The sequence below is a fragment of the Notothenia coriiceps genome, unplaced genomic scaffold (assembly GCF_000735185.1).
Source record: "Notothenia coriiceps isolate Sejong01 unplaced genomic scaffold, NC01 NC01_scaffold00032781, whole genome shotgun sequence".
Taxonomy (NCBI): Eukaryota; Metazoa; Chordata; class Actinopteri; order Perciformes; family Nototheniidae; genus Notothenia; species Notothenia coriiceps.
In genome coordinates, this window is record NW_011365482.1 from 123,494 (window position 1) to 144,511 (window position 21,018).

Below are 21,018 nucleotides of genomic sequence, written 5' to 3' on the forward strand. Positions count from 1 at the left end.
TAAAGGAAAAGATGAGGAGAGCTGCAGAAATCATCAGGCTGATTCCAAATTTCAGAGTGGAAATATGAAAGTGAGCCAAGTCAGAGGAGGAAAAGGAGGGAAAAAAACAGGAGCGATCGGATAATAAACGTAAAATAAACCATGTGTCATGGCCCTCTGTGTTTACTATTCACAAAGCTTCCAGTAATGACATAACTCCTTACTGATAGAATTAAGAATTACTTTCGTTTTAAAGCAACCTGCATCTCATTATTCTTCCTACATTTCTCAGGTAAGCTTTCAACACTGGATGCAGGAGAGGATTGTAAATGCTGCATTTAGGTTTGCTGTATGGGGCTTGTAGAGGTCTTTGATACAACGCATCCCTTCACCTAAACACAACCAGTGATACAAGTGCTTTCCATTACGTGGGTGTATACCTTATGACAGTAATGCATTGTGTGATTTCTTAAATTTGAATGACTCTACAGCAAGAGGACCTGAAAGAAAAAGCTGTTGATTTAGATTGCTGAAAGTGTTTCCTCAGACAGCAGCTCGAAACATGAGAAGAAACTATCATCACCTGCAGATGATCTTACAGTTCACAGCTGTTACCCAAATCATTACAGAAGGCTCAGTGAGCCAGCATGAACAACATGAGGAAGCAGCTCAATTCAATTCTGCTATCCTTCATGCTATTCAGTCACAAAATGTAGAAATGGCTTCATCGTACTATGAAAAGGGGCCCCATTAGGCTTTTTGGGTCTTTCCCTGCAGGTCTCAATAAAAAAACTTGCGCTTCTGTTGGGTAGCGCTTTAACATATTGTACATAATAGGCTAAGGGTCAGGACATTACTTGGCGGTTGACCAATCACAACAGAGTTTGACAGCTAATCAGTCAGAGCAGACTGGGCTCTGGTTTCAGAGGGTGAAAAGTGGTGCTGCAGAAAAATGAAGACCTTTTTGAACATTAAAGCATTTAAACATGTCCCAGCAGAGGCACACAATACAAATATGAATCTGAACATTAGCAGACGTCCTCTTTAAATATGATATGGTTTCATACTTCCAGATCTGCACCCGAACCAATTACTACAGTATTCTATCTCATGAGAAGAAAAACAAGCATTTCACGTGACATGTTGCAAAGCTTTAATCGACTTATTTGACATTCAAATCTTCGTCAAGATCAAAATAAAATGTTAAAACATAATTCACACAAATACAAATATGATACTTAAATTAAAAAGCAATATCCTGCTGCTGTCAATTGCTGTTGAGGAACATTCCGTGCTCCTCTCCTCGAGGCTTGAGAAGCTCTCCGGCGATCTTCGGTCCCTTTTTCTCCTGCAAGAAAACATGACCAGAACATCAGTGTGTTTTCTTTCACACAATACGAGACAATGTGAGAGTCAGAAAGAGGTTTACCTTCAGCATCCCATCACGCTCCCATTTAAACAGGCCGCAGTTACTGAAATGTTGAAACAGAGTTAGTTCTAGTGTTCATTTTGTTTCAGTGAAAGACATGACGTTGAGATTTGTACCTGCAGTGTTGGTTTGGCAGTCTGTCCAGAGCGATGGCTCTCTGTCCACAGGAACATTTGAAGAACCGCTTGGTGGCATCGTGCCAACGCAGATCGTGGTTCTCCTCTACACAACGATCCGCTGGTTTGAAGTAGGTGTACTTACACTGGAAGCGAGGGAACATGGGAAGTAAATAACAGCTTCATTTCCACCATGCTTGCGTTTATGGTTAGTACACCAAGGCAGCAACATTACATATATACGTGTTTATACATGTTTGAAGCAAATAGGTTGAAAGCCAGTACCTTTCTACAGGTAACTGCGCGACACTTCATCTCTCTGATGCCCTTCATCTTCTCCTCCATCTGCTCCTTCTTCACCAGAGGATCAAAGTAGCTCTCCTGCATCTGGTACTCCGCCTGAGAGGACACATTTAACTTTTTAATGTTTTATATGCAGAAATGCAGCTGGATTTGCAGAAAATACCTCAAAAAGAAAAGGATCAAAACAGACAAAACACTCATCACATGATATAACACGTACCGCCTGCAGCGCAGCATCATGGCGAGATTTGGCGTTGAGGATCTTTTGGAATTCGTCTGACTGGATGTACTGGAGCTGATCTCGCTTCTTTTTCTCAGCCGGTTCCTCTTCCTCATCAGCTGCACAGTAAGAACAAGCACAATTATAGACTTTATTGTTAAAAAAAAAAAATGTCATTCCATTTGGCTGAATACAGGATGCTGATTGGTCCAAGTGTTATTTCTATATAGCAGATCGCTGTTAAAGACACAGGTACACTCAAATCAATAAAAAAAAATGTCAGCTTGCAGCTCATGGAACACTTTCTCATACCGAGGGGAATCTATCAATCATTATCAAATCAGATAAATAATTTGTAATAAATATTTTGTGTCAAATGATTGCTTTACTCAGCATGTAGCCGTATTAAAAGCTGGATCATGTGCACAATATGTGTAACAGAGACGTACGGTGGCTGTGTACCTTCGGCTGAGGTCTGGTTCTTCTCCAGTCTGGCGTTGATCTCGCTGCTGTTGCTCCTCTTCCTCTTCACAGCGTTAGGGTCTTCCTTGTTAAGCCCCGCCCCTTTGGCTTTCAGCTTCCTCAGAGCAGCCATCTTGGCGGCTGATAGGCTGAGAGCGCTGGGGGCGGGAGCCGGGGGCGTGGGCTGCCGTCAAAGAAGAGGATGTCCTCCCCCTCGGAGAAGCCTCGGCCCAGGGTCGGGGCCTGGGGAGTGGCGGGGGTCCGGGGGGCCACAGAGGCTGCTTTGGGGGACATCAGTGAGGAGCCTCGGCCCAGGGTCGGGGCCTGGGGAGTGGCGGGGGTCCGGGGGGCCACAGAGGCTGCTTTGGGGGACGTCAGTGAGGAGGAAGAGGAGGAGGGCCCGGGGGCCAATGAGCTCTGCACCTTCTTCTGGATCTGATCGGCCCTCCGCAGGCGGCTCTGCAGAAACTCCCGCTGCTTCGCTTTCTGCTCCTTCAGCAGGGAGGAGGCTGTGATGGACTGAAGCTGAGGTGAAGATCCGTTTTTGGGGACTGAAGATAGACCACACGGTTAAAAAATTGAGCAATTTATTATTAACATTATTAATATTGACAACTTTTTAAATAAACATCGTTAAGAGATTCAAATCCGCATCTTGTGTTTGTATGATTTAGTGCTCAGATTAAAGATGGTAGGCCTATATCTAAACGATTTGGTGTAGTTTGTCATCTCAGAGAAACATATATGATTTATTATAGTTCTTTATAGTAAATTCAAATAAGTTGAGGTCTGAAATGGTTGTTAAAAATGGAGGGCGACCTTCAATAGCCAATTTATTTTGGGTAAACATTCAGACATTTTGAGGTTTTCATAAGGCACATGTACCTGATTGGTTGCCTTTTACCAAGTGCTTCTTCAGCTGCAGAGCTCCGGGTGTCGGCGTTGACAGCAGGCTCTTAAATTCAGTTGAACATCCTGAAACTTCCCCGGACTGAAGGGCTAAATAAATCAAAGACAGGAAGATATTATAAACAGCCATAAGTTCAGCGTTCTCTGCTCTCGGTCATTGTCAAGATAATAACTAAAGCTTGTGCAAAGATGGCTCATTGGAGGCGGTAAACCTCAAGTCAGAGAGAGAAGTGTATGGCAGGGATTTAAATAGAGGCTAGTGCAGTGTGGGAGTCTCACCCAGCCTCTTGGCCTGATGGAGCTGCTTAGCCGAGCCTTTCACAAACAGATTGTCCAGAGTCTTCTGGGTCCCCTTGGTGCCTTTGTTCCCCGATCTGCAACACAAAGACCAGTTAAAGAATGTCAAAAGAACTGTTTTCCTGGCTTTGGAATATTCTTGCCAAGTGCAAAATGAAGTTGTTGTAGAAAACCGGGTGGTAATGGCCAAATATACAAAGTATTATCACTCACAAAGAGGCGGTGCAGGCGGAGGAGGACACCCCGCCGTAGTAGAAGCCGTCCTGACAGAGCCGCTCCTTCAGGCTCCCCCCCTTCCCCTTCACCTTCATCTTGTTGGGAGCTTTTCCGGAAAATGCCGACTGCAGCTCGGCCCTCTTTGAGCTCATCTGCTTATACTGGGCCTTCACGTGATACTGGCAGTACTCGCACTCAAACTGAAAACAAACCGAGACGAGCGTCAGCCAATACTAACAACACAAAAAGACACCGACACACACACATAATCAGTACAGCATAGTATCGCGATACTTTGCGTGGCGATATTGTATCTATACACGGACGCCAAGTATCGATATTTTATTATATAAACTATTCATATTGTATCCAAATTAAAGTTTTTGGTAACAATTGCTTATTCAATCCACTAGATCAGGGGTGCCCAATACGTCGATCGCATTGAAAAAAACTAAGAAAAGTATTTATTTTTATTTTTTCAAAGTTATCATCCATCCTTACTATGGCATTTGCCACTTGATTGACGTGCAGGTAAGCCAGTCTGAGTTGTATTGTGCCAGACGGGTTCATGTAGTTATGAGGGGGCCTCACCTCCTCATCTGAAGCGCAAATGCGGCGCAATTAGTGTAAGCGCGCTACAGTTTATCCGCCGTTTAGTCTAGCACGCACCCAGATTGGGCAGGGGCGGCCCTGTAGGTAGATCTTTAAAAGTAGCTCCCAAGCTGAAAAAGTGTGGGCACCCCTGCACTAGATGGTGCTGAGCTTTTTCTGGCCATGGGTAAAGTCAGTGGGATTGGCAGGAAGTTAGTCAAAACAAAGATGCAAATAAATATATATCGCAATATATATCGTATCGCAATAATTATCATATCGTAGAATCGCAATATTATCGTTTTGTGGCTTAAGTATCGCAATAGTATAGTATCGTGGGGAGCCTGGTGATTCCCACCCTTAACACACACATACCAGGTTGACCATCTGAGAGCAGGGGTCTCCGTTCTTCTTCATGGCCTTGCAGGTGCCGTAGTCCTGAGCTTCCCCCAACAGCATCAGCTTCTGAGGGTTGTCCACGGTCAGGCTCACCTGCACATGTTCAACACAAGGGTTCACTCTGTGGACTCAGCTGACAGTTAGGAAGCGTTAAGGCTATGACCAATAGGGCACACTTTGTTATCTACTGTTTGTACATCCTGTCCACTGACACTCACCCCGTCATATCCTTCTTTCTGCTTCAGGGGGTTCGGGTTGAGGAGTCCGATGACAGTGCCCGTCTCCGTCTTCCAGTGCTCTTTGTGGACTTCGCCGAAAAGCAGGAGAGACACGAACACTTCCAGGTTATGGAGGTCGTTCAGTTTCCAGATGCTAAAGGTTTTGCCCTGCAGAGAGAAAGCGCTCAGTCAAAATGGGACACACACACACACACACACACACACACACACACACACACACACACACACACACACACACACACACACACACACACACACACACACACACACACACACACACACACACACACACACACACACAGATGGAGCTTCTACAAAGTGTATAGAAACACACTATTTCTATTTTATTTGTATTTACTTGCACATCTTAGACATTCTCTTGCACAATTGTATCTGTTTGCTTTGACGTACGCTGCTGTTGCTTTGTGGTGTGGCCTTGTTGACCAGCACAGCAAAAGTCACCCAGTCGCTGTCCTCCAGCTTCTCCCGAGCCATTAGCTCCGGCACCTGCGACAGGCGGATCAGACGCCGGTCGGCCATCTTGCGGTCCATCTCGCTGGAGGAAACGCGCGGTCTCCTGAAAACAGAGAGCAGATGTAGCTTTAGATTTTCCACTGCTGACCTTTCCTGTGTCTTCATCACTTCAGTGTCCTCACCTGAGACGCAGTCCTGAGTATTTCTCTACAGCCACATCTTTAGAAAGAGAAAGAAGGGAAGAAGCAGCCGGGGCAGGTCTGCTCCGATTGGCCGGACTGAGGCGCTTGCTGCTGCTGCTCTCTGCTGGCTGGAAGGTGCCGCCGAGCTTTATCTCCACCAGAGGGCCTCGCTCTTCTGTGAAGAAAACACACTTGCATAAAAGTAGCAGTCTTAAATTATGACAGGGCTCAATTCATCTAAGCATTCGTTTTTTTATAAATAAATATATTTCAATTTTTTGTATCAATTAATCCAACCACTTTATTTAATCAATTCAACTAAATGTATATATATTTGTATTAATTTAATATAACCATTATTTTTTTAATAATCTTTACCAATGTTTTTTCCTATCAATTCATCTAGACACTATTTTATCCATCTACTACTTTTTTATAAATATTTGTGAGTTTTTATTTCCTGGTTATTAAAAAAAAAAAAAATCATACAAATATATCTTATTATTTAAATTAAATATTATTCAATAATCTCCCTTCAAAATAAATGAAATAAATAAAAATGAAGCTCGTTAACTGTCAACGAGGGAGCCTCGCTGCGGGGAAGCTGTGTAGCATATTATTTTCGATGACAGATGAACAGATCGCCACTGGGCTTTCCACTAAAGACACAGCCATGCAAAAACTGAGCCATTTGTACAGCTCCTTATGGGTACTGCAATGTGTGAGGTGCGCTACACCCGTGATCGTTTCACCGTGGAGGAAAGCAGCAGAAAGTCGACTGGAGTTAAAGAGGGCGGGGCCTAGAAGTTATCCTTCAGTGTCCGAAAATACAATTGAAATATTTTTGCACACTTATTCCTAGTGTGCCACTGGTTACGGTCCCGCATGCCACCATTGCCACGGGTTGCCGACCGCTACTAGAGGATCGAGTAACCTTTTATTAGCTTCATTTGGTTTTCAGGGGAATCAATGCTTTGATTGGGCGCAGCCATTCTCACCTGGAGATGTGCTGGCTTTGGGATGAGCTACCCTGGGTTTGCGTGTGAAGGAGTCAGCATTTTTTAGCTCATCACAAAAGCCAGAGGACTCCTGGACCTTCTGACCTGCTGCTCTGACTGGCGTGGAGACAGGAGTTGCTGCTGTGAGGAGACAGAACACAGACATTTGTTAACACTAAAGCCATATGCAGTCGTTAGTATCTTTATCAATGAATTCTGTGCAATGTTTGGAAAACAGGATCTAGCTGGAACAACAATCACCTGCTGGTGTCTTGGTCTTCTTGGCTTGGATCGGTTTGGAGGTTATTGGTTTGGAGGTTATTGGTCTGGAGGTTATTGGTTTGGAGGTTATTGGTTTGGAGGTTATTGGTTTGGAGGTTATTGGTTTGGGAGCAGCTGAGCTTCCTGCAGTCTTCACCGGAGTGGAAGAAGGTGTAGAAATCTTCTGACTCGCTTCCAGCTGCTGCTGCAACCGCTGCATCTTCTCCTGCATTTGCCTCAGCTCATCTGAAGAAGCAACACATAGAATAGAATAGAATAGAATTGAAGGATGAAACCCTCTTCCAACCTCAGATCACATTAAAATAACTGTGAACATTCATAAACACACCTCCGCCCCTTAAAGACTGCAACCACTACTATTTAGAAATATTTATGGCTATTTGACATGCATCTCTTGGTTACTATAACCCTTTATGAACACACAGTTCGAAATACACTACATTTATACAATTTTTCTCAAGGAGGTGAACTGGGACCTCTCCAAGTGGTAAACGCAGTGGCACAAACCTTGCAAGTCCTCCTTGGACTTGTCGAGGATGTCTTTTGTTTTAGTGTCTTCTCCTTCATTTTCAATGTCATCCACATCTCCAAAGAGATCCGTCGCCACATCTTGCTTTTCCTCCTCCACGCCATCGTTGTACTCTTCCTCCTCAGCATCGTCTCCGTCAAACAGGCCGTCCAAGTCGTCTGTCTGCTCCGGACCGCCCTGTTCTTCTTCGACCCCCTCGCTCTCAGCCAGCAGCGCCGTCAGAATGTCCAGATCGTCCTCACCTGTTCAGAGAAGACATCAACTGAGTGTTTTCATCTGTTCATAGAGCTGGACTTTAATGTGCTTTAAATAATAAAGCTTTATTTATAGAGCACTTTTCATACAGCACGTGCAGCGCAAAGTGATTTTCAAAATGGCACAAGTTAAAAATAAGATCAGATGTTAAGATGCTAAAAAAAGGTTAAACGACTAAAATGTAAAAAAACAGACAGAAGTTGCTATTGAAACTGTTAAAAAAATAATATAAGATAAAACCCTTTAAGACCTATAAAATAAATATGAAACAATATAAAAGTAGGTAAATAATAAAGACAATTAAAAAAGGGGGGGGTGCTAATAAAAAGCTAATCTAAAGGCCGTCATACTTACTGTCCATTTTAGGAAAGTTGGTGATGGGGCTGATTTCAGATGATCTGGGGACAAAAAAGCAGATATATTATTGTCGAGGAGTGATGGAAAAACTTTAATAACCTCAGAAAATAAACTAGATCTGGTCTGCTTTCTCTTCAGAATAACAAGAATTTTAAATATAATACTTTACACTTAAGTGTTAAACAGCCTAAGATTTGACAAAGAAATGAAGGCGTTAATTCATTTTATAGTGCAATATTTTGCGTTTAAACTTAATATTTTAAGTTTTTATGTTTCATTTCCAGTTGCTTGCAACACATTGTAAAATGAACCAATACTCTTATGCAAGCTGAAAGGTGGATACCAAAAGCTGAATCAAAGGTTTTCTACATAGATGGATTTGTCATTCAATCAGTATTACACTGCATTATACTGTAAATGATAACACAATGATATATTGAGTTAATTAAAGGTTCAGTCAGTGTTGGCTGTTACCCACTGTGTGTTCAGTGACTGCATATACACATTGACTGCATACACACGGTATACAAATGAACAGTTTAAAAAGTGTACACTGCAGGGCATGTTTTAATGTATATTTGAGTTTCACAGCTTGTATCCCTGGGAGAGTCCAAATGAAACAATCGCCTTTTTTCTCTTTCAAATGAATCAGTCCATGTATGTGAGTGTGCTTAAAGATAATGAAACGTACCTCTGGTTCCGCTATTGTGTCCTTTTCTAGCTTTATTGCAACGTTTACAGCTACGTCCAACCTGTCAATACGTTGCTTTGTCACCAAGGAGCACTACGCGTAGTTTTGCAAAAGCAACAGGTTATTTTAGACACGATCACAAGCTAATCTAGTTTTATTGACAAGCTGCAGCCTCCTGCAGCCAGCGAGAGGGAGAAGTCGAAACTGGCGCTAAACTAAGGACCCCTCCGTGTTGTCAAAGCTCCGTCAGCTGCCCAGTGATGTGCCTGAATAGAAAAGTGTATATTTATATATATATATACTTTTTTAACGGTAAGCCGATCATGTTTTACAATGATGTACTTTGTTTTTGTTTGTTGGAAAAATTAGAAAACCGTGTTTTAAATGTATAATTACACTTACAGATTCAGAGTATATCGCTCTTCTACTGTAGAACATTAATATTTTATATTTGCTGTTTATTTTTTTATTTGATTTTAGATTTTATTATGTCTTTTATCCACCTTTTAAATATTTGTATTGGACACACTGCTGCTCCTGTAACACACACACACACACACACACACACACACACACACACACACACACACACGCGCGCACACACACACACACACACACACCTACACCTATCTATCTCAGTAATGGTTTAAGCTTCAAATTATCAATATACAATAACAAGTGTTTTTTTAAATACCTCGTCGGAGTCATAATCCTTCAGATTTGGTTATTTCGCAATATAACGAAAACAGACAGAAATTGGCAGATATTTTTGATTTTATTTCAGAGAATTACAACAGAATCAGAATGTCTCCTATAATCAGCAGGGTATTGATGCCTCCTGCTTAGAGACATACAAAAGCTACCATACACAGTGATAGGCTGATTAACAAATTAAATACATTGCATTTTAATTTACAGGTATCACCCACTGAGTCAAAAATAAAATACCTGGTATATTTTCTTTATAATAAAGTGCCTACATGTTTCGTGCTGTCTTTCCCACCACCACCACCAACAACAACCATTAGCCAAAATGTCCTCTCAAAGGAAACAAAGATTAGGAATTTCAAATACAATACAAAAAAATAGCCTTCTGCAACCAAATACTTGGTTGACTGAATTTATTTTAAGTGTGCATGACGGACAGCTCATTGCTCAAATCATATCAAAGGGTTTGAACTGTTCATCTACAGCTTGGTTCCAGTCAAAAGACAAAAGCAAAAGAAAACCCAGAACAACTCTGTGGGTTAAGAACACACACAACTTTGCAACAAACTTGGTAAGATATTGGTGAATGAGGCCAATGCGAGTCTCAGGGATCTGAGAGGAGGTACAGATAAAGAAGAGGAAGTCTCAGATTATTGTTGTTGAAGCTTGTAATGGTGGTTTTCTAGATGATGCAGTCCATGATGTGGATCTGCAGGGAGTCCAGGTCTGGCAGGACCTCATTGCACTTCGGACAGGCGTGTTCTGGAATATTCCCCTGATGATGCCAGTCAGTTCCTGAGAGTCAGAGACACAGATTATAACCTGAACATGCTGAACGCACAATGTCAATTAGAAAACAGAGGAAAACTGTGATGTTAATTTTGTAGAGTTACATGCTTGTATTGTTTCTAATTTGCCAAGTGTCAACTGTCAACAACCTCCAAGTTACATAAGACTGTAGAATATCCAAGAAATAGTTCCTGCTAGCTGTTTCCTGCTTCCAGTCGTTATGCTAAACCAAGTAAACAGTATAAACTAGGGCTGCTCGATTATGGCAAACATCATAATCTCGATTATTTGGGTCAATAATTGTAATTGCAATTATTAAATGCGATTATTCATTGACTTTGAAAACATCCATCTATTGGAGAATTTCTTTTTTAACAGTATGTTTTTTTACAGTTGATTACCCTGAACTTGAAGTATAATTCAACTGAAAAAAAAAATAAGTAATAATAAAAAAATAATCTTTTTATTTCGATTACGTTGTTTTCGTAATCGTTGCGAGCCATAATCGCGATTAAAATAGGATTAATTGAGCAGCCCTAGTACAAACCCCTACAACTAACTTGGCAAGAGAACACACATTTACCCAAAATGCTGACATTTATTTTACAAAGTGGAAGTATGCCAGGAAGACAATGCTTAGGAAGTATAAACACAGCTGTACCTCTCCCAACCAGAGAGGCTCCGGCTCCGTGTGGACTTCCTCCCATTGACACATGTCTCTGCTGCATCTCGGTCAGCGAGCGCCTGTGGACAAACACAAGGCAAATCATTCGAATTATGTATGATGTGAATGATAAAGTGATTAGCCATGGGATTTATGCTTTGAATATCTAATACGCAAACAAATAAACGATATACTTGTTTATTATCATGCAAGATTTCCCACGTGTCCTTGTTGCCCTCATGAGGCAGTTGTTCCCATTCACTGTTTACAGCTAGTGTTAAAATTGTGTTTGATTCCTCACCGGCCCAGCGACTCCAACTCGTCCTGCAGCTGGTGGTTCTGCTTCTTCACATACTCCAGCTTGGCAGCCAGACACTCCCTCTCCTCGTGGAGTTTCTCCCTTGCTTCCCGCTCTGCGTAGAAGTCCGAGGAGTAGACCTCAGCCTGCACAACAACAGAGCGCTTGATGAAATATCACTAAACGGATAGATGACAGACGCTTGGCCTAACAGCAACTCACCTGAGCCTTGAACACGGAAATGGTCCCCAGCTCCTCCTCCTTCTTGAACATTTCCTGCTTCATCTCATCAATGTGGTTCTGTTTAGCAGCCAGGGCCTCTTCGGCAGCAGCCAGACGTTCCTGCAGCTGCTCCGCCACCTCCTTCGCCACCAGCACAGACTGCAACACCACATTTCACACACTTGAAACTGCAATTGGTCTGCTTTGGTTATCTGTTGCTAAAAGGCTCCTTGTTATGCTTCATAAACTGACCTCTTTCTTCTTCTTCTCCTCTTTGAGTTCATCGTAGTCTTCAAACAGCTTGGTGTAGGCATCCTTCAGAAGGGCCATGTTGTTCCTGTAAGGAAAGGAGGAAGGAAAAAGGGAGGAAGGAAAGAAGAAGAAGGAAGGAAGGGAGAGAGGGAAGAAGGGAAAATTATGGAAGGAAAGAAGGAAGGAAGAAAGGAAGAAGGAGGGAAGGAAGGAAGGGAGAGAGGGAAGTATGGAACAAGAATGGAAGGAAAGAAGGAAGGAAGGAAAGAAGGAAGGAAGGAATGAATGAAAGGAAGAAGGAAAGAAGGAAATAAAGGAAGAAAGGAAGAATGGAAGGAAGAGCGGAAGGGAAGAGGAAGTATAAATATATAATGTTATTACTGCATAGTAAAAAAAAGTTAGGATAAGTGTTCATGTGTATGCACGTGTGAGTAAGTGTGTGTGTGCGTGTGTGTGTGTGTGTGTGTGTGTGTGTGTGTGTGTGTGTCCTCGGACCTCTCCTCTCCAGTCTTCCTCTGCTCCATCAGGTTCTGAGCCTGCATGCTGTCCACCTGCAGCTTCAGCCGCTCGTTGACAGAAAGCACTTCCTGTTTGTCGGCCAGCTGAGCCCTCAGAGTGACAACATCCTTTTCCACCTCCCGACATCTGTACGCAAGAGCCGAGATAAGGCACACGACGAACGGGGTTGGAAGTGTCATTGTTGTTCCTTTACTAAATGTATTACACATTAAGACAGTATGTGTGTGTGTGAGTGTGTGTGTGTGTGTTGGTCTGACCGGTCCTGCAGGTTCTTCTTCATGCCTTCTGCTTCATCGAGCTTGGACTGGGCATGCTGCAGTTCTTTGAACAGCGTCATCATCTGAGACTTCATGTTCTCCACCTCAGATGCTGACTAACACATTTGCACAATGACACACAAACATTACAATAAGGAAACCTAACCTTGCACACACACATCAGTGGACCTCTACCTCTAAATACCTTTTCTTCTTTCCCAGAATCCTGCTCGGGCTCTGCGGGCTCTGCTTGGGTGGTCTGTGTTGATTCATCCACAATAGACTTCCTGTCCTCCAGCTCCTTTATCCTGTCAGATCATATGTCAGAGGAACATGTCGAGATGTGAGAGTCAGATACAAAAAAAGAAATATGTCATTTACTGCAGATTTAGTCAGGTTTACGGGAAAAAGAGCAAGGAACCCCTAAAGGCCTGACTTCCTGTTTCTTGTTAAGTGCTTCAGCTTTCATGATGTACTATAATCAGATTATAACATGGCGTTATAACGTGTTGTGGTGCTGTACCTGGCGGCGGCAGACTGCAGCTGGGTCCTCAGCCCCTCGGCCCGCTGCGTCTCGTCCCTCAGAGACTGCAGCAGCTGGCTGACGGTGGTCTCCTCGCCCTCCAGCCGGGACCCCGTCATGCTCAGCTCCGAGTTTCTGCTGCGCTCCAAACCACACACACTGTTCACGCCGTCCACACCTCCATCCTGAGAAGAGAAACAGCCAGACATTTGGTTTCCAGCCGTGTGTCATTCCATCGAAATAGTAGATAGAAATCTGATTCTTCGCTATCGCATGTTATATTTGCTAACTACTCACGGACACTTTGAAGACCTCGATAAAGGAGTCCTGCGAGTCCTGCTCGGCCTTCAGCTGCAGCTCAGAGTTCATGGCCACCAGGTCGTTCTTCTCTGCCTGCAGGCGAGCAACCTGGGCACGCAGGGCGTCCAGCTCCGCACTGTGATTGGACGACGCAGCCTGGAGACGACATCAAAGAGAAAGAACCAATTTAGCTAGGAACAAAATGAATTTGAATAAATTGAAACAGTTAATAATTAACAAATGACCAGTTACACCCTCACCAGCAGACCACCTCCTGCCCCCCCCTCCTCCTGCTTCATCTTGTTCAGCTCCTGGTTTTGGATTATCAGCGCCTCCATGCGCCCTCGAGCTTCCTCCAGCTTGCACTCCAGGAAGCTCCGTTCCTCCTTCTGCTTCTCCCGCCACGAAGACAGACCCTCAAAACGCTCCTTCATCGTCATGTTGGTCTGCCGCAGGGCCTCTGAGTAAAAGACACACAAGGAGAATTTGAATTATAAGCTTTACAATAGCTATTATAACTCTCCTGAAAGCTGCTTATCACATTAAACTTCCCTGACAGGAACACAACGTCTCCTGCCCTTTGACCCTAGCCACACCTCATTACAGCATTATAGCAGCAGGCCCTAACACACAGCTGGTCTCACCTTTCAGTTCCCGGTTCTCCTGGATGAGCTTGTTCATTTGCGTCAGGGTTTCCTCCTGTGTGCCACACTCCGTGTGAGAGCGAGAGATGTCACCATTCATCACAGGGCCTTCAGACGCCATGATGCTGAGAGCAAAGGGATTCAAGAAGAAACGAGAGCTTGAAAATTGATATAATATTGCTAAAGACACAGTAACAATCAGAGGAAATAGTACAGGTGAACTTTATCTAAACCGTCTTATATCTAATAAACAACAATTCAATGTAAGACCCTCTCACTTCCTCGCTTGTTAATCACTTTGCTTATCTGCACTCATTATGCTTTGTGTTGTAAAGTAAATTCTAAATACTGTAATTAAAGCTGAAGCATATTTTCTGTTTGGAATATTGGAAATATCTGTATGGAGAAAATGATTTATGTCCCACACCATGAGTTACAAGGTGAAGAAATGAAACCATTGACGATATGACATCAGCAGAAAAGCAGCATACATGATCCAATCAGGAAACCACGTGACATCCACTTGATGACTAACAACAATAAAGCTGTATGTTAAACACCCTGTGGTGTACTGCCTTTTTCAACTCATGCGATTACCAATACTTAATAATGCCAATAATAATACTAGTAACAATCATTGCAATCATAATAATAACAATACAGGAAATATCATGGCTCAACTTAAGGTACACTACTGTGAACACAGTGGGAAATATGCTACTTTAAAACTGCCACTGAATACTACACACGTTTCAGATGTAGAAATGGGTATGTATTTGTTTATAAATAGACGGACAGTGTTACTTTCGCTTTCTTCAGGCGGGCCTGTCCGATGGAAACACTGAAAAGTTACAGTAAATTACACAACACGGATGTACTTTAAAGTGCGTCACAGCAACGAAAGACAGGAAGAAGAGTTAGTCTCACCTGCTGAGGACCTGTAGCTGCTGTCAGTCTGATGGTCAGAGTTTCACAGCAACAACAACAACAACAACAGGACAGCCGGACAGTCTGTCAACCTTCAGATGCTGCTGCTTGTGGATCAACGTCGAGAAACAGAGCACTTCCGGTGAGCACTTTCAAAAATAAAAGCAGGTTATATGGTCAACCACTTTCAGAGGTAGACGAATTATTCAACCCTTTTAGATGAGAAACACGTTGGCTAGTAATACCCTATGGTAATACCACAGTGTTCAAGTACAAACAAACTCTGGTGCAAGAAAAATACAAATGTTTGCTTAAGTACATTTACAAAACTATTAGCATCAACATATACATTTTCAAACTTTATATATAGGCTAAGTAACACGTTGTATCCAATGATATGAAAGAACACTTTCTTTTAGCCTAACAATTCTATATTTGGGAAATAACTTTATTCTGCTGTAGTCAATCCAATTATTCAATGATATTCTAATTATTGTATCGAATGTTAGTGTTAATCTACGTTTTGTAATGTAAGGGAAATGTATTCAAGCAGCTCAAATGTATGCTCTTATTGTGAAAGCTAATGTGTTTTACTTCCTGTCCCTATTAAACTAACGAAGGTCTCTACTTCCTTGCAGTGACGTCGCTCATCAGTTGCACGTGAGGGCGGGAAATTCCCCCCGGAGTCACCCTGTAAACAAACCAGGAAACAAACTGAAAACACGAGACTTCCATAATAATTGTAATATATATGATTTGAAAAAACAAATAAAGTTTACTGTAAAATATAAATGAATTGCAAAAATCTCATAAACATAAGCTAAAACAAAGAATGTATTCGCTTTATATGTATGTAATAAATGCATGTTGTTCATGTCAGTGTCCAGTAGATGTCAGTGTTTTATAAACTTACATTCAAAGCTGCAAAGATTCACTCTGTAGTTGGCTGTAGTTACTAGTTTAAAGCAAAGTGCCAACTGGGTGTCACAGATGCACATGAGTGTCAACCATTAGTATCTTTGAAATTATATTTTAAAAGTAGCTTGTATTTCATAACTCTTTAACATTATTGATAAAGGGTTACAGACTGACTGAGAGGAGGTGCTGACAGAGGAGGTGCAGAATAATAGAGGAGGTGCAGACTGACAGAAGAGGAAGAGCAGACTGTCAGAGGAGGTGCATACAGAGGAGGAGCATGCATCGGTAACACAGGAGAAAGTTGGAGTGCAATACGTTTCTGCAAACTGATCTGACCCCTTTAAGGACTCTGGGATAGAGGAGATCTGAGTCTGCAGGTGGTGTTAATGGACCAAATCACTGTGATCGAATTTTTTGTTGTTTTAATTACTTTGTGATTAGTGCTTTTGGATCCATGAAACCATTACATGTCTGGTTCCATTTTTTAACTCAACTTCTGTAACTTGGCTGCTTGGATGGACTGCCCTCCAGCATGAAGTAGACACATTACATTTTATTTCTCAATTGAAGCATCACCACCGGGTTTAGACCAGGCCTGTAACCATTCTGGAGCTCTTCAGAATGTTTCCCATGTCTCTCCTGCTCGCAGCGCTTGGCCTTTTTGTGCATCTGGAAACTTTTACGCACGGCTGCCAGCTCCCCTCCGAGTGGCGGCCGCTGAGCGAGGGCTGCCGGGCTGAGCTGGCGGAGATCATCGTGTACGCCCGGGTCCTGGCGATCCACCGGGAGCCCCTGGGCGGCGGGGCGGGCAGCCTGTACAACTCGCTGCCCTTCGGCTTTGGGGATGGGTACGAGAGCGCGGAGGAAGGGCTGCTGTACTCCGCGGAGGTGGAGATGCTGTGCGATCAGGCCTGGGGCAGCATGCTGGAGGTGCCCTCTGGATCCAGGCTCAACCTTACCGGACTGGGATATTTGTCGTGCCAGTCCCACACCGTGATGGAGAACAACTCCTACTTTTTCTTTCTCAGGTGAGCTGCAAGGCCTGCCTGGACACATTTATCTAAGTAGTTCAAACTGACATGGGGCTTAAACACCAATTCAAATTGTACCTAACAGTTTAGAGTACGTTTTATTGTTGCAATTAAAGTTAAACAGCATCCTATTTGCACTTTGCAAAACAAGCTTGAACAAGCACAACATCTATGCTCTTTGTTACAGTGTATTTCCATTAAGTAAGACTTTAAATATATTTATTATCACTACCATCTATCTGACTGCTCTTGCTACTTATGTCGCAGAAGAACATTTTACAGGCAATGCTAATGTTATGCTCATTAAATATCTTTAGATAGCATTTCTTTCTTTCAGCCATTAAAACAGCTCCTTCTGTACATCCCAGTACTATCTTCTCAGTGTTCCTGTTTATCTCCTCTGCAGGATGGATGAGAACTACAACATCCTCCCCCATGGTGTCAACTTCCAGGACGCCATCTTCCCAGACACATCCGACAACAGACGCATGTTCTCCAGCCTCTTCCAGTTCTCCAACTGCACCCAAGGGAGCCAGCCTTTCCACACCTTCAGCCCTGAGTGGGAAAACCAGGAGGACAGCAGGGTAGGACAACACATTGTTGGTCTGCACGGTTACCATGCTACCAAGAGTACCAAGAGTTGTAACCCTCAGAACTTCCATGCAGCATGATGAGTTTAAAAAAATATATATCTTCTTCAGTCAGGTCAGCTTTTCTGTTGTTTACAGAGGAAGTAAACAAACCTAACACCTTCACTTTACCACTGATATAACAGATTGACAGTCAAAAAGACACACATACACACCTTTTTCAAAACAATAGAGATAGAGGATTACTTTGGTAGTGAAAAGTTGATACAAAATGTAACCCACTGGATAAACCAAGGTTACAAGGTTCTTGTATTTTGTTTGTTAATAATTATTTAGTATTTATTTTGTTATTTTATAGTATATTAGAGTTTAATGGTCAACTTTTAAGAACAAAGCTCATTGGTTCATAACACAATCATGATTGCAGTTGGACTAAAATCCGCCAAGTCCCGCCTCCTCACTGAGGTTAGTGAGGGCACGTTGAAGACATGTGTGAGGGAGCAGCGTCACGCTGGAAGAACGGAGACAGTGGCCGTTTCTCAATCTCGAGGATACTGGCTTCCAAGCCAATATTTCAGGGATGCTATGTCATCGAGTGCCGCCGAAGTACTGTTCCAATGTCCAGCATACTTGAAATTCCACCGAGGCCGCATCCTTGGTTTGGGGGAAATTTCGAGGCTGCACATGGGTAGACTCCGCGGTCTAAAAATCCCCACAATGCTTTGCACACAGACCTATTTCCCCAAATCTGTGGCGGAAAATGTAAGGCGGGGCCTCTCATATGACACACACCTGCACACTTGCTAGCCTGTTCCACTCTTGGTTTTCCGAATGCCAGGAAGTATTCTTGCCTCGCTTCTGAAGCAAGATGCTCGGCAGACATGTACTACCAAGCAAGCGTACTCACAATTGAGAAACACCCACAAGGCTTGCTTGAGACGAGCGGCGGCTCGCCTCGAAAGTAGACGAGAATAGCCGATCGCAGCCGGAGGAGTCTCAAAAAGCTCGCCTGAAGTCGGACAGCTCGGGCCGTTTCTCAATCTCGAGGATGCTGGCTTGGTAGTCGCCTACTTCCAAGTCACTTCCTTCAGAAACGAAGCAAGTATGCTTCCAAGCCACGGCTTCAGAAAACAAAGAAGAATGGAACAGGCCAACAAGTGTGCCACTCTCTCTAACGGTTTCAACATTAACTGTACCGAAAATAAATACCTCACGATGTCTATCTAATTATGAACTTGCTTTACTTTCATGGAACACATTTTTGGTGATAACAAACAAATGTAACAAAGTAACATATTTACCAACACATGTTCTACGCCACTACATACATTTAAATGTGTGCTGCGTCGGTTCAGCTATTCTCCGCAAGGGTTTTTGAAATTAGTCCGTGCGCAAAGCATTGTGGGGATTTTAAGGACGCGAAGTCTACCCATGTGCAGCCTCGAAATTTCCCGTACAGGTACTGAGACGACGAAATGCAGTTTAGCTTCTAACGAGGAGTGCAAAAAGCAGTAAAGTGAAAAGTAATGTACACAATCTACAGATTAAAATATAGAATGAATTGAATGATGAATAAACAGTGAGGGGTATGAATACACTAGATATACACAGCAGCCTGTGAGCAGTATGAACAGTGTGTATGAATATGCTAAGATATATAAAGTATGAAAACGGTAAGCAGTGCAAGTATAGTATACACAATATAGATATTAAGTTCATGATAAACATTGTGGAACAATGATGAAAAATGTGAATGGAACTGGCGATGTAAAACTGACACAAAACAACAACAAACGTTTGCCGAGCCAATTGAAGAGTTTCATCAGCAGCACGGGGTAAAAACCACAAATGAGCGCTCAGCTCGAGATACCAGCGAGTCGTTTCCATAGGTCGTTTCCCAACAAGCATTTAGCTTCCGCAGCCCGCGTCTTTGTCCCGCGAGATTTCAACGTCTCATGTAGGCGAGCCTCCCATGGATTACGGTGTATACATAGAGGCAGATCATGATTATTGCACAGTGGGGATATGGGGAGTTATTTTTGTGTGTTTAATGTCCTAATGGCCCATGGGAAGAAACTGTTTGTGAATCTGGAGGTGCAGGCTTTCAGTGAATGGTAGTGCCGGCCCGAGGGCAGCAGGTCGAACAGATGACGGGCTGGGTGGGATGAGTCCTTCAGGATGGAACTGGTCCTCCTGAGGCAGCGAGAGCTGGTGATGTCTTCCAGGGAGGGCAGAGGGCTGCTAATAATCCTCTGGGCCGTGTTAATGACCCTCTGCAGAGCCTTCATGTCAGCAGCCGATCACCCTGCATACCAAGCAGAGATGCAGTATGTGAGGACGCTCTCAACTGTAGAACGATAGAAGGTCACCAGCAGCTTCTGATTCAGGTGGTTCTTTCTGAGCAGTCTCAGGAAGTACAGTCGCTGCTGGGCCTTCTTTATCACTGCCGTGGTGTTTGTGGACCAGGTAAGCTCCTGGGAGATGTGGACTCCCAGGAATTTAAATGAAGGCACCCTCTCTACACAGTCCCCGTTAATGTAGAGGGGGGCGTGGTCTATGCTGGTTCTCCTACAATCGATAATAATTTCTTTAGTTTTTATTGAGTTTAGCAGTACCGCGCACCACTCAGTCAGTTTCCGGACCTCCTCTCTATAGGCTGTCTCATCACCTCCTGAGACGAGCCCGATGACGGTGGTGTCGTCTGCATATTTAATGATGGTGTTTGAAGGGTAGGTGGGAGAGCCAGTCATGCGTGTATTATAGGCATACCAGGGAGTGGACTTATTTTTACGTTAAGTTTTTATAGTTACATAGTGAAGCCTTTTCTTCCACCATACTCTGTGGATATTCTCTACCTTTGGGGATTATTAGACCATTTCCATGAACCTGTTTCTTTGTTTCATGTGTCTGTATTATCGCATTAACAATGTGTGGTTGTGTGTGTGTGTGTGTGGTTGTGTGGTGTGTGTGTGTGTGTGTTGTGTCGTGTGTGTGTGTGTTGTGTTCAGAGTGTGCGTCTCTCAGGGCTGGATGTGTGTATGTGGCTGTGTTGACTACCTCGGCTCAGTCTCTCTCTAAAGCCCTGGTTGACCCAGCCGGCTCACAGAGCTGCACCTCCACAACGCCCAGCTCTCAGCGGGGTCCACTGATACACACTGGTATGTGTACACACACACACACAACCAACACCACAACACACACACACACACCAACACACACACACACACACACACACACACACACACCACACACACACACACACACACACACACACCTCGCTGAATCACTCAAATAGGCGCTTTCACACTTAGTTCCTCAGACTCTTTAGTTCTGAAGGACTAAGTACGATCGGTTCCACGGAATAAGTCGCCTGGGGGTGGATTAAAGGCCAAATGAAGCCGCTGACGTCACTTTTTCTTCCTCTGCTTTGGGTTTAACTGGCAGGCCG

At 43.4% G+C, this 21,018-nt stretch overlaps 3 protein-coding genes across 3 annotated transcripts in view; 1 reads left to right on the forward strand and 2 right to left on the reverse strand.

Annotated features, from left to right (window-relative positions):
• Positions 1–1,108: 1,108 nt before the first annotated feature.
• mcm10 (minichromosome maintenance 10 replication initiation factor) lies at positions 1,109–9,111 on the reverse strand. Its single transcript, XM_010789312.1, is given in 19 exon segments — positions 1,109–1,327; positions 1,409–1,451; positions 1,525–1,670; positions 1,810–1,923; positions 2,048–2,166; positions 2,510–2,687; positions 2,690–3,060; positions 3,395–3,508; positions 3,698–3,792; positions 3,929–4,131; positions 4,898–5,014; positions 5,140–5,307; positions 5,572–5,737; positions 5,817–5,991; positions 6,815–6,955; positions 7,076–7,321; positions 7,604–7,867; positions 8,235–8,278; positions 8,929–9,111. Coding segments are annotated over 18 exon segments (2,748 nt in total). The 5' UTR covers positions 8,242–8,278; positions 8,929–9,111; the 3' UTR covers positions 1,109–1,246.
• Positions 9,112–9,684: 573 nt separating this feature from the next.
• Positions 9,685–15,141, reverse strand: optn (optineurin). Its single transcript, XM_010789314.1, has 13 exons — positions 15,032–15,141; positions 14,105–14,229; positions 13,721–13,920; positions 13,458–13,616; positions 13,161–13,345; positions 12,843–12,945; positions 12,638–12,753; positions 12,357–12,506; positions 11,862–11,946; positions 11,610–11,768; positions 11,391–11,533; positions 11,087–11,169; positions 9,685–10,431 (listed from the first exon to the last, which is right to left on the reverse strand). Exons 2-13 carry the CDS (start codon positions 14,223–14,225, stop codon positions 10,319–10,321), a joined length of 1,617 nt encoding a protein of 538 aa, XP_010787616.1. The 5' UTR covers positions 14,226–14,229; positions 15,032–15,141; the 3' UTR covers positions 9,685–10,318.
• ccdc3a (coiled-coil domain containing 3a) overlaps positions 15,107–21,018 on the forward strand; it is a 12,934-nt gene continuing 7,022 nt past the window's right edge. The window contains exons 1-4 of the mRNA XM_010789313.1: positions 15,107–15,173; positions 15,670–15,773; positions 16,110–16,977; positions 17,387–17,564. Of these exons, the coding sequence (XP_010787615.1) occupies positions 16,571–16,977; positions 17,387–17,564 (585 nt within the window). The 5' untranslated portion in view covers positions 15,107–15,173; positions 15,670–15,773; positions 16,110–16,570. The remainder of the gene's footprint in view (positions 15,174–15,669; positions 15,774–16,109; positions 16,978–17,386; positions 17,565–21,018) is intronic.